The following is a 13,806-nucleotide window of genomic DNA, read 5'->3' as shown; positions in this document are numbered from 1 at the left end:
ATGACAGCATCCATTTTTCTTTCAGGAAAAGCACATTTATATCTGTGCATTATGGTAAATCACAGCATTGCACATTACATGCCTTGCTGTGTTGTAGTGCCATAACACACACCGCACCTTGCATTGTGTCACACATTTTGTGGTATGTTCGGTTTTCAGGATGTTTTGGTGCTTTGGCAGCTCATTGCATTCAATTAGCTGTCTTAAAGCAACACCCATCAATGCATGACATAATACATGTTAAAGAATGTGTATTAATGTACCACAAAAATGTAAGTGGGTATAAAAACTTTATGCTAAAGGATGCTATGATTACTTTAATGGCATTGCATTCATCAGTGTGGTATTAAACAAATAAAAAATATCCAGTATCTGTTTGGCCAGGCACATAGTCTTCCATTTACATACCAGTTTTTAGTTAAATGTCTACTGAAGGTTGTTCTGAATTGAAATGTTTTTGGTTTCTATGGAACACAGGTCTTACACCTTGGTATAGAAGCCAAAATATCTTACCTTTTTAGGGCACTTTTCTGTTGTCTAGCTGCTTCGTTTTGCCGTGCTTCATTTTGTTTTTGAATTCTCTTTTCCCAAGCATTTTTAAGTTCGCATGTTTCCAAAGCAAAGATTTCCACACGTATGTACTGGTTGTTCATGATCTGTGGACAGATAAAAGTATTGATGGCAAGCAGCAATTATATCAATACAGGATATACAGTATGTTACTTTCACACTGTAGTATCTTTATGCTTTATTTATACTGTATATAAATCACACATTTGACAAAGGTGTAAACTGCTTTTTGGTGCTTTTTTTTTACGACAGCTGTCCACAAGCCTAACCAAATACATAATATTTTGTTTTGTTTGCTTTTTTTTTTTCAGTAAATCAAAATTATTATATTGCATGGAACAAAAGGTGCACGACTGACATTATCTTTGCACAATTTCATCCTAATATGTTCGAAAAGTCTTGCATCATTAACCACTTGCCGCCTGCCCATCATCAAAGGGACGGTGCGGCTCTCATTCTGGGTGGACGTCATATGACATCGCCCCAGAAAGGCTGCTCTCACGTGCCCGCGCTGTGTTTCTAGGACACGGCGCGACCCTGATCTCTGTGAAGAGCAGATGTCGCGGCTCTTTAACCATGTGATCGGCTGTTTCCAATCACAGCAGGTCACATGTAAATATGGAAGTCCTGGTAATTGGCTCTCATCGCCTCACACTGACAGAGTGTCTTGCGCGGAGAGCCGATCAGCGGCATCTCCTAACAGGGGACACCCGGACAGGTAATCAGGGCACTGATCATCAGTGCCCTGATTACAGTAAAGCCCTCCAGTGCCACAAATCAGTGCCCATCAGTGTCACCAATCAGTACCCATCAGTGACACCAATCAGTGCCCATTAGTGATGCCAGTCAGTGCTGCCTTTCAGTTCCCATCAATGCCTCCCATCACTGCCTATCAGTGCCCATCAGTGTCCACAAGTGCGGCCCATCAGTGCCGCCTATCAGTGCTCATCAATGCTGCCTATCAGTGCCACCTATCAATGCCCATCAGTGCAGCATATTAATGCCTTTTCATCAGTGCCACCTAATCAGTGCCCATAAGTAGCACCTAATCAGTGCCCATAAGGCCGCGCACACACGGGCGGACTTTTCGACCGGACTGGTCCGACAGACTTTCCAGCGGACTTTCGACGGACTTTTGACAGACTTCCAACGGACTTTTTAACGAATGGACTTGCCTAGACACGATCACACCAAAGTCCGACGGATTCATACGTGATGACATACACCAGACTAAAATAAGGAAGTTAATAGCCAGTAGCCAATAGCTGCCCTGGCATTGGTTTTTGTCCGTTCATCTCTTTATTTATTCTGAGCATGCGTGGCACTTTGTCCGTCGGATTTGTGTACACACGATAGGAATTTCCGACAACGGATTTTGTTGTCGGAAAATTTTATCTCCTGCTCTCCAACTTTGTGTGTCGGAAAATCCGATGGAAAATGTCCGATGGAGCCCACACACGGTCGGAATTTCCAACAACACGCTCCGATCGGACATTTTCCATTGGAAAATCCGACCGTGTGTATGGGGCATAAGTGCCACTTCATCAGTGCCCATCAGCGCAGCCTCATCAGCGCACATAAGTAAAGGAGAAAAATTACTTATTTACAAAATTTACTGACAGAAACTAAGAAAAACGTTTTTTGTTTTTTTTCAAAACTTTTGGTCTTTTCTTTTTTGTAAAAAATAAAAAACCCCGCAGTGATTAAATATCACCAAAAGAAAGCTCTATTTGTGTGAACAAAATCATTAAAAATTAATTTGGGTACAGTGTTGCATGACTGCACAATTGTCATTTAAAGTGCGACAGCGCTGAAAGCTGAAAAATGGCCTGGGCAAGAAAGAGGTGAAAGTGCCCTGTATTGAAGTGGTTAATTGTACAGGTGGTTTCTAACTAAGTGCACAAATGTTTTTTGCATTATGCACTTTTAGAGAAAAGGGCTGTTTTGCATATAAATTTGTTGTTCTCTATCAAGGTAAAAATGACCTATTTAAGTAGAGCTATAGCCAGAAATAACAAGATAAAAAAGAGTAGCCTATTGAAATTTAAAATAACCACTTGTAGACCAAGCCTTTTCTGGCACTTTTTGTGTACAAGTTTAAATCAGTATTTTTTGCTAAAAAAATTACTTCTAACCCCCAAACATTATATATATTTTTGGAAAAAAATACACTTTAATGAATGTAAAAAAAAACAAAACACAATATATAACCTATTTTATTTGTAAAATAATAAAAATGATGTTATGATGAGTAAATAGATACCTTGCACGCTTTAAAATTGCACACGCTTGTGAAATGGTGTCAAACTACGGTACTTAAAAATCTCCATAGGCAACGCTTTAACATTTTTTACAGGTTACCTGTGATCTTTTGCTTTAAAAAAAATAGTTTTCTTCCACCCTGGACCGGAAGTGATGTCATGAAGTCGCTCCAGTCCTCCAAGGCCATAGAGGCAATCATATAATGCAAAAAAGCCAATGCAATAAGTAATAAAGCTTCTTATAAATTGTGCAATCAAAAAAATCTCTGTTTCATAAGGTGCTTCATAAAGATGGCACCACAGTGTACTGTCAATTTTTCACTGGTGCTCCTTTCACCAGGTGAAGTGCAAGCTCACCTCATGATGGCCGGTTTCCTAGCAGCCAGGATACCACCAATTCGAGAGGAAGGGGGGAGGGTGGCACCTGCAGCCCATCACATGTTTAATTACAGGAAGCCCTATATAAACACCAGGCAGCATGAGGATCAGGATATGATCCCGTGCATTCCTGAGTTGATGGTCATCTATACTAATGATTCAGTGTAAGTACTCTACAATAACATAGTTGCCAACATTGCAAAAAAAAAATTTGGGACACTTTTTTTGCATTTTTGTGGGTACAAGGACTGTATATGCGTGCAGTGTGTGCTACACGTAGGCTTAGTCTATACTTAACTATGTTCCTTTAGGCCATACTCAATGCTTAGAGCAATTTATCCACACCCACTTTTTGCAGTGGTGCCTAATCCACACTACTTCATTCTTTACTCTGCACTGTACAGTTCCTATTCTGCATGCTGTCTTGGCTCTGTAAGTGATAATATAAACCCCTTTTATTTGTCCTAGTGAACATTCTCACTGGGACAGAAACAGATGGGAAATCAGGATAAAAAGAAAAGGAAGATCTTTCCATTGGAACACAGACAGAAAAATAGAACCGACCAGGTTTAAACATTTCCCTACTCTATTCAAAACAAAACAAATAAATGGGCTTTAGATATACTTCAAAGTCCAACAAAATGTGAATTTACTTTGATGTGTATGCATATAGGCCAGTAGTAGGGATGAGCCGAACACCCCCCTGTTCGGTTCGCACCAGAACATGCGAACAGGAAAAAAGTTCGTTCGAACATGCGAACACCGTTAAAGTCTATGGGACACGAACATGAATAATCAAAAGTGCTAATTTTAAAGGTTTATATGCAAGTTATTGTCATAAAAAGTGTTTGGGGACCTGGGTCCTGCCCCAGGGGACATGGATCAATGCAAAAAAAAAATATTAAAAACGGCCGTTTTTTCAGGAGCAGTGATTTTAATAATGCTTAAAGTCAAACAATAAAAGTGTAATATCCCTTTAAATTTCGTACCTGGGGGGTGTCTATAGTATGCCTGTAAAGGGGCGCATGTTTCCTGTGTTTAGAACAGTCTGACAGCAAAATGACATTTTGAAGGAAAAAACTCATTTAAAACTACCCGCGGCTATTGCATTGCCGACAATACACATAGAAGTTCATTGATAAAAACGGCATGGGAATTCCCCAAAGGGGAACCCCGAACCAAAATTAAAAAAAAAAATATGACGTGGGAGTCCTCCTAAATTCCATACCAGGCCCTTCAGGTCTGGTATGGATATTAAGGGGAACCCCGGCCAAAATTTAAAAAAAAAAAATGACGTGGGGTTCCCCCTAAATTCCATACCAGACCCTTCAGGTCTGGTATGGATTTTAAGGGGAACCCCGCGCCAAAAAAAAAAAAAAAAAAAACGGCGTGGGGTCCCCCCAAAAATCCATACCAGACCCTTATCCGAGCACGCAACCTGGCAGGCCGCAGGAAAAGAGGGGGGGACGAGAGTGCGGCCCCCCCTCCCTCCTGAACCGTACCAGGCCACATGCCCTCAACATTGGGAGGGTGCTTTGGGGTAGCCCCCCAAAACACCTTGTCCCCATGTTGATGAGGACAAGGGCCTCATCCCCACAACCCTGGCCGGTGGTTGTGGGGGTCTGCGGGCGGGGGGCTTATCGGAATCTGGAAGCCCCCTTTAACAAGGTGACCCCCAGATCCCGCCCCCCCCCCCTGTGTGAAATGGTAAGGGGGTACATAAGTACCCCTACCATTTCACGAAAAAAGTGTCAAAAATGTTAAAAATGACAAGAGACAGTTTTTGACAATTCCTTTATTTAAATGCTTCTTCTTTCTTCTATCTTCCTTCATCTTCTGGTTCTTCTGGTTCTTCTGGCTCTTCTGGTTCTTCCTCCGGCGTTCTCGTCCAGCATCTCCTCCACGGCGTCTTCTATCTTCTTCTCCTCGGGCCGCTCCGCACCCATGGCATAGGGGGGAGGCTCCCGCTCTTCTCTTCTTCTTTTCTTCTCTTCTGTTCTTCTTCATTTTCTTCTCCGGGCCGCTCCGCAATCCATGCTGGCATGGAGGGAGGCTCCCGCTGTGTGACGGCGCTCCTCGTCTGACAGTTCTTAAATAACCGGGTGGGCGGGGCCACCCGGTGAACCCCGCCCCCCTCTGACGCACGGTGACTTGACGGGACTTCCCTGTGACGTCACGGGGAATGCCACAGGAAGTCCCGTCAAGTCACCGTGCGTCAGAGGGGGGCGGGGTCACCGGGTGGCCCCGCCCCCCGTTATTTAAGAACTGTCAGACGAGGAGCGCCGTCACACAGCGGGAGCCTCCCTCCATGCCAGCATGGATTGCGGAGCGGCCCGGAGAAGAAAATGAAGAAGAACAGAAGAGAAGAAAAGAAGAAGAGAAGAGCGGGAGCCTCCCCCCTATGCCATGGGTGCGGAGCGGCCCGAGGAGAAGAAGATAGAAGACGCCGCGGAGGAGATGCTGGACGAGAACGCTGGAGGAAGAACCAGAAGAGCCAGAAGAACCAGAAGAACCAGAAGATGAAGGAAGATAGAAGAAAGAAGAAGCATTTAAATAAAGGAATTGTCAAAAACTGTCTCTTGTCATTTTTAACATTTTTGACACTTTTTTCGTGAAATGGTAGGGGTACTTATGTACCCCCTTACCATTTCACACAGGGGGGGGGCCGGGATCTGGGGGTCACCTTGTTAAAGGGGGCTTCCAGATTCCGATAAGCCCCCCGCCCGCAGACCCCCACAACCACCGGCCAGGGTTGTGGGGATGAGGCCCTTGTCCTCATCAACATGGGGACAAGGTGTTTTGGGGGGCTACCCCAAAGCACCCTCCCAATGTTGAGGGCATGTGGCCTGGTACGGTTCAGGAGGGAGGGGGGGCCGCACTCTCGTCCCCCCCTCTTTTCCTGTGGCCTGCCAGGTTGCGTGCTCGGATAAGGGCCTGGTATGGATTTTTGGGGGGACCCCACGCCGTTTTTTTTTTTTTTTTGGCGCGGGGTTCCCCTTAAAATCCATACCAGACCTGAAGGGCCTGGTATGGAATTTAGGGGGACTCCCACGTCATTTTTTTTTTTTAATTTTGGTTCGGGGTTCCCCTTTGGGGAATTCCCATGCCGTTTTTATCAATGAACTTCTATGTGTATTGTCGGCAATGCAATAGCCGCGGGTAGTTTTAAATGAGTTTTTTCCTTCAAAATGTCATTTTGCTGTCAGACTGTTCTAAACACAGGAAACATGCGCCCCTTTACAGACACACTATAGACACCCCCCAGGTACGAAATTTAAAGGGATATTACACTTTTATTGATTGACTTTAAGCATTATTAAAATCACTGCTCCTGAAAAAACGGCCGTTTTTAAAACTTTTTTTGCATTGATCCATGTCCCCTGGGGCAGGACCCGGGTCCCCAAACACTTTTTATGACAATAACTTGCATATTAGCCTTTAAAATTAGCACTTTTGATTTCTCCCATAGACTTTTAAAGGGTGTTCCGCGGCATTCGAATTTGCCGCGAACACCCCAAATTGTTCGCTGTTCGGTGAACTTGCGAACAGCCAATGTTCGAGTCGAACATGAGTTCGACTCGAACTCGAAGCTCATCCCTAGCCAGTAGTGTATTTAGGGTTTGTGCTGCCCTAGGCCTGACTAAACTTGTGTACCCCCTAATTTAAATATGGCCCACCCCTTCCAGTCAAGGCCACACCCCTTGCTGTTTAAGACCTGCCCTGAAATTTTGAGTGGGGACACTAGTTCTGAGGGCCTGGGGGGGGGGCAATCAATTCCTTTAATTTGCATAGATTTCCTCTCACTTTTTGTGTGGCTATGTGAAGGGCTATCTCTGCAGTGGGACAGGGATGGTAAAAAATAAACTGACAGGTGTTATAACCCTCCCTTACTCTATCCAAAATGAAAAAAAAAAAACTGTTACCTATAGTTCTACTTTAAGCACAAATTTCTGATAATTTTATGGAGAAGACTAAGAAGATATAACCATACCAATGGTGCAGCAGAAAACATAGCACAGTGAGGAAGGTTTGTGGTCCAGGATAATAGGACAGTCAAAATTAGAAGCGGTGCCCCCCCCACAGTTGCGGAATTCCGCCCGCATACCGGAAGCAGTTCAGTTGCTTTATGGGGGCGCTAGACTAATTTGCCTCTCAGCCCAGTCCGCCCCATAAGAGTGGTGCTAAACTAACAGTTTAGCGCAAGCCGGCGGGGACTCTTTCTGTGCTGCCCCCCTGCAAAGTGCTGCCCTAGGCCTGGGCCTTGTTGACCTAGGCCAGGATACAGCATTGATATAGGTTTTCAACGACTAACGCTAGCCATACATGGATCAAAATTCTCCAGAAATTTGTTTCAGTGGGGACGGGCCAAATTTTGATCTATTTATGGACACTGTGGTTAAACAGAAGTCAATCTACCGATCGATTTCTGTTCAACCACCCTGTCAGATTTTAGCCACTCGATCCACACTGCAAGCTATAGCCTGCTGCACTGATTTGTGTCTTCTGATGGAGTGGAAGTATACCCACTGTCAAAATACAATGACACAGAAGGGAAGATTCCCCCATTCACCTCGATTGTACACATGGGGGATCGTGTTAGTTTTTTTAGTTTAACCTTCTGGTTGAATGAAAGAAACTGACTAATATATGGGCACCTTAACCACAGTCAGTCTCCGAGAGCCTCTGTTCCAGGGATGTGCTGAAAAGGGGACATACGTTAAAAGGCTCTTCCAATCGCTCTTATTTCAAGAGAGACAGAAATGTGTTAAATGTATACTAGTCATCTATGCAACTTAAAGCTTTTATTTTGGATAGCTTTGCACTTGGCCACAACTTTAACTGAAATATTTGAAAAAAATGTTGGTGCTCTAAGTATGGTTAAAAGAATCAAAAACATACATATTCTTTAAATGATTATCCACTGCTGAAAAATCTGGCACTTAGGAGTGTGATTTATAACTTCTGCAACTGTCATCAGGGATTGCATTGCAACACATCACACATAGTCTCCAATTAACACCCTGTTGTTTCAATATATCAGTGTCACTAGGTTGTAATGTTGGAATATAATCGTTGACAAGAGTGAATTTATATAGGTGTAAAGACACATACTGGAGCTTCCCAGACTAGAGTTATTATAAGCTTTAGCACAGAATTTTTATGTGTGTAAACCCCTATATATCAAAAAGGGACATCCCATGGGCCATCATTTTCTCTTTAGCCCCGGAAGATTTGGCTGCTGAATGACCAGACCATTTTTTGCGATTCAGCACTGCATTGTTTTAACTGACAATTGCGCAGTCGTGCGGTGCTGCACCCAAACAAAATTGATGTACTTTTTTCCCCACAAATAGAGCTTTCTTTTGATGGTATTTAATCATCTCTGCGGTTTTTATTTTTTGAGCTATAAACAAAAAAAGAGCGACAATTTTGAAAAAAACACAATATTTTGTACTTTTTGCTATAATAAATATCCTCTTTTTTTTTTTTTTTTTTTTTTAAAAAAGCAATTTTTCTCTCAGTTTAGGCCGATACATATTCTTCTACATATTTTTGGTAATAAAAATTGCAATAAGCGTATATTGATTGGTTTGCGCAAAAGATATAGCATCTACAAAATAGGAGATAGATTTATAGCATTTTTATTATTATTATTTTTTTTTTTACTAGTAATGGCAGCGATCTGCAATTTTTATCAGGACTGCAACATTATGGCGGGCACATTGGACACTTTTGACACATTTTCGGGACCACTGGCAGTTATACAGAGATCAGTGCTATAAAAATGCACTGATTACTGTAAAATTGTCACTGGCAGGGAAGGGGTTAACACTAGGGGGCGATCAAGGGGTTAATTATGTTCCCTGTGTGGAGGGGACTGACCTAGAAGAAATGACAGATCGTGATTCCTAGCTATTAGGAACTCACGATCTGTCTCTCCTCACAGAACAGGGATTTGTGTGTTTACACACACACACGTCCCTGTTCTGCCTCTCATGCTCGCGATCACTCATGGCCAGTGGTCATCGCATCCGTCGGCCACAAGCATCGGCACCCCCGCAGTGCAGCGGGCATGTGCGCGCCTGTTATCCCGCTTAAAGGAGGTGACGTATAGCTATGACGGCTCGCGGGATCGTGCCGACCTGCCGCAGTTTAATGACGGCAGCTGGTCGGCAAGTGGTTAAAGGAACACACCAATTGGAATTGAAAATTAAGCTTTTAAATCAGCCTTTCCCAGACCTTTTTTTTTTACTCTTGAGGAACTATTCAAATAGCTTGGAGATCTCAGGGAAGCCCAGCTAAAAATAGCCATACCTACAGCTCACTGCAATAATTGATTGATAATTTGTAATATTAATAACAACAATATAAATAACAAAAATAATAATACATAGATAATAAAAATTGTGGTGTGTCCTAACATTTGTGGTCAGTGTAGATGTAACCCCATATGTTTGTGGCCAGTGAGAATTTTCCCACTAGCATTGATGGTTAGTTTAGGCAGGGATCAATACTCCAACACTTAAGGATCTGGTATGCATTTTGGAGGGTTCCATGCCATTTAAAAAAAAAAATAAGTTGGCAGACAGCTGTCATTTTACTGGCTTTTAAACATTATTCTTTTGTAAATGTCAGTGTTGCTGTAGTAGGCTGTATAAATCATACAGATTCACCACTACACAGGCAGGTTTAGGGCATCCCCAAGCAGATTTTTTGCATTTTTAGTGTTGCACTTTAGCATTATTAAAATATCTGTTCCTAGCTCATTCTTTTTTTCACTTTGATACACGTTCCCCAGGGCAATGTCCAGCCCCCAATGCCATTTATTTAACAATCCCCTGCCTATTAGTCTAGAAAATGACCATTAAAGATTTCAAAAATTCATCTCTCATTTGCTTCAGTGGGGTTGAGATTCAGCACCTGAACTTCAGAAAAGTATAGCAAACCTGCCTCGAACTGAATCCATGTATGTTAAGTTCATCCCTACTGCTGTGCAAAGGTTTACAGGAGGCTTATATCCAAACCGATTCAGACATTTATGCTAAATCTAATGTAAAAATATATAATTTTTTTTGTTAGTGGTAGATTTTCTTTATAGTTTTTAGCTTTTGTACATCAGATATTCTTCAACTTTATTTCAATGAGTTGTTCATAGAATGTGAAGCTGGCATTCAAGAATATTATACTTCAAAAGTATTATGCAATAAGTTATTGAAGTAAAGTGTTTAAAATTCTGATTTTGTATGTAAATCCTGCCTCAAAACATCATAAGGAAAGAAAAATGTGATTTGCATCCCAGAAGCGTGACAATATTTGTTCTGCCATTTTGGTTTATCAGGATGTAACACGTGGCAATACATTTCAAAATCACTTTGTTTTTTCGATATATCTTAATGATCAAAGTGAATTTATGTAGGAAAACCTTTTGATATGAGCTCAAACATAAGAATATATTTGGAATTAAAGGCCCCTTATATGTTATTTATCTCTAATATGTAAATTTGAAAGCGAAGCTTCTTATACCTAATTAAAAAGGTACTTTGTAGCTATTTCGATTAGCTTTATGTTATTTGTGCAAATCTTATCCTTTCTAAGTTCAGCAGTAAGGTAAAGAGAGCTCAGAAAATGTAAGATTTTTGTCAAGAGCACTGAGGATAAAATGCTGAGAGCATAGACCAACCATTGAGAAACAGTAAACTAAAATTTTATGCACTTTGCACAGCGTAAAGTTGGGGTTAATTACCGGTACTACCAAAGCATAAATGAGAATAATGAGCTATACCCAATGCCAATGGCAGTAGTTAGATTTAACTTTTTACAGTATGAAAAAATATAACAATGTTAGAACATCTAAAATCTAAAAGTTTACAAATATTTATTGCAATGTCAATCAGGACAGTACAGGAATACAGCAAGCTAAATAAATTGACCTTGCTGAGAGAAATATCAAATGTGCACAGGTGATTTTAAAGTGGCCCTTTATGAAGCACAAAGATTGAAGCTTTGATTTCTAAAGGGGCTGTTTTAGCAGTGATCTCTCTAGCAGTCCAAATTCATGTCCCAAGTTTTGTAAGGCAAATAGACTGTGCACTTTACAAGTGCAGTTGCATTGGTTTTCCCCAGTGGTTAGTAAATGTAATAAAGCTTTGCTGATTTCCCTCATCCAATCATGCACAAGCAAAATGCTGTTTTTTATGTTTCTTGTACCTGGTTGGGTATTCTTTACAAACTGAAGCTTCACCACATTCACTACGCTCTGCAGAAAATCAGTGCATCTGCACTTGCAAAGTACACGGCCTATTTGCCTTTAGTAAATCAACTCCTTTGGAATGTCCACAATCTCTAATAACTTATCAAATGGCCAGTCTAATATTATGTGTAGCCCTTTGGTGATGTCAGGGGCCACAGTTAAAATCTTCTGTTATGGCTGTTTCTGCTTACTTATACAAAAGCATTGTGCCATCTGTATATTATTTTAAAGGATAAGTCCACCTTTTAAAAAAAAAATATAAATGCACATCTTTTTGCAGGTAAAAAAATGTGCATTTATTATTTTCTTTGCTTGGAGCCTGGAAAGCATTGCACCCGTGATCGGTAGATGGCAGGTGTCATGCAGGACTCCTGCAGACTTCTCAATGTATCTGTCTACTCGTACCTTGTACAGGCAGACAGATACACACTGACAGGAAGAATGAATGAACTACCAGAGTGCTCAACAGCGACATGGTAGTTTATTAAAACTACAAGCCGACAGACACAAATGCTGTTGGGACTTGTAGTTTTCCATTCACAGAGGACTGTGAATGAATGACAGGGCCGGGCGGGCGGTGCCCTGCATCGCCACGTTTTTTTCAAACAGTGACAGCGGGCATCCAGAGAAGATGCCCGCCAGCTGTCACTGGGGAGGGGGGAGAGGCAGCAGCTGCTGGACCATGTTACATATTCCACCCTAAATATGGTACCAAAAGGTAAACTTATTCTTTAATGATTTTTTCATAATTTTAACTATTTTCATATTTTTTTGCCCAGTGCCCCATTTTCTGTATTTTCTGTATTTTTCCATCGACTTCTATTAGATCATGCGATTTCTGAAAGTGCATCAGAGATGCGGCATGCAGGACTTTGATGTGCTTTTATGAAAAAGCCCCTAAAACTGCATGTAAAACGTGCATGCAGATGCCCTATGCCCAAATTACAGTACACTGGTGTGAACCTGGCCTTAATAGTGTTTAAAAGTATGGTAAAAAAGACACACACACAAAAAAAAAAAACTAAATAACTGTGCCATTAGGAATGCTGAAAAGGTTTGTCTATGAACTGGTACTGCAAATATGAATAGGTTTATGACACATTTATACATCTACTATGTACTATTGTGTTTCATACTCACTATCAGGAAGTAAATGAAAAAATATCCTCAGTAGGGATGAGCTTCGTGTTCGAGTCGAACCCATGTTCGACTCGAACATTGGCTGTTCGATCGTTCGCCGAATTGCGAACGTTATGGGCCGTTCGCGCTAAATTCGTGTGGCGCGTCACGGCCCATAATTCACTGCGGCATCGCAGTGCATTGCTGGCTGATGATTGGCCAAGCATGCACTATGACCCGCATGCTTGGCCAATCACAGCGCCGTCAGTAGAGAGAGCTGTAATTGGCCAAAGCCAGGGTGGCTTTGGCCAATTATGGCTCAGGGGATTTAGTACACACCCCACACTATATAAGGCCGCCTGCACGGCGGCCCTGTGTAGTGTGTGTTCCGGTGTGCTGAGAGATAGAGAGAGAGACAGTGTCATTTGATTTGAGTTAGATAGATTAGGCAGAACAGTCAGTCAGTTAGCTGCACTTACAGTGTATTGTGTATATATATGCATCCCAGGTGTTGCATATATATATATACACTGTATTCAGTTTAGCTAGATCCGTTCCTGTTATCTTCTATCTAGACTATTTACATTTAATGCAGTGCGTCCTGCTCACAGTGTTCAGCTAGATCCGTTCCTGCTATTTACATTTAGTGCAGTGCGTCCTGCTCACAGTGTTCAGCTAGATCCGTTCCTGTTATCTTCTAGACTATTTACATTTAGTGCAGTGCGTCCTGCTCACAGTGTTCAGCTAGATCCGTTCCTGCAATTTACATTTAGTGCAGTGCGTCCTGCTCACAGTGTTCAGCTAGATCCGTTCCTGCTATTTACATTTAGTGCAGTGCGTCCTGCTCACAGTGTTCAGCTAGATCCGTTCCTGCTATTTACATTTAGTGCAGTGCGTCCTGCTCACAGTGTTCAGCTAGATCCGTTCCTGCTATTTACATTTAGTGCAGTGCGTCCTGCTCACAGTGTTCAGCTAGATCCGTTCCTGCTATTTACATTTAGTGCAGTGCGTCCTGCTCACAGTGTTCAGCTAGATCCGTTCCTGTTATCTTCCTACTGACAGGCAGGCTTGTCTGGTTACAGTATATAAAGCTACCTGAAGAAAATTACAGGTGTTCTATTTGATCCTATTAGTACCACGGTCAGGCAGCTAGACTATTTACATTTAGTACAGTGCGTCCTGCTCACAGTGTTCAGCTAGATCCGTTCCTGTTATCTTCCTACTGAC

At 42.0% G+C, this 13,806-nt stretch overlaps 1 protein-coding gene across 1 annotated transcript in view; it reads right to left on the bottom strand.

Moving 5' to 3' along the window:
* Positions 1–13,806, bottom strand: part of LOC141140021 (protein FAM240B-like) — a 136,063-nt gene that overhangs the window by 41,446 nt on the left and 80,811 nt on the right. The window contains exon 2 of the mRNA XM_073626787.1: positions 514–656. Within this exon, the coding sequence (XP_073482888.1) occupies positions 514–653 (140 nt within the window). The 5' untranslated portion in view covers positions 654–656. The remainder of the gene's footprint in view (positions 1–513; positions 657–13,806) is intronic.

This window comes from Aquarana catesbeiana, linkage group LG01 (genome assembly GCF_042186555.1).
Source record: "Aquarana catesbeiana isolate 2022-GZ linkage group LG01, ASM4218655v1, whole genome shotgun sequence".
Classification (NCBI taxonomy): domain Eukaryota; kingdom Metazoa; phylum Chordata; class Amphibia; order Anura; family Ranidae; genus Aquarana; species Aquarana catesbeiana.
Note: the sequence above shows the minus strand (reverse complement) of the source record. Positions and strands in the feature narration are given on the sequence as shown.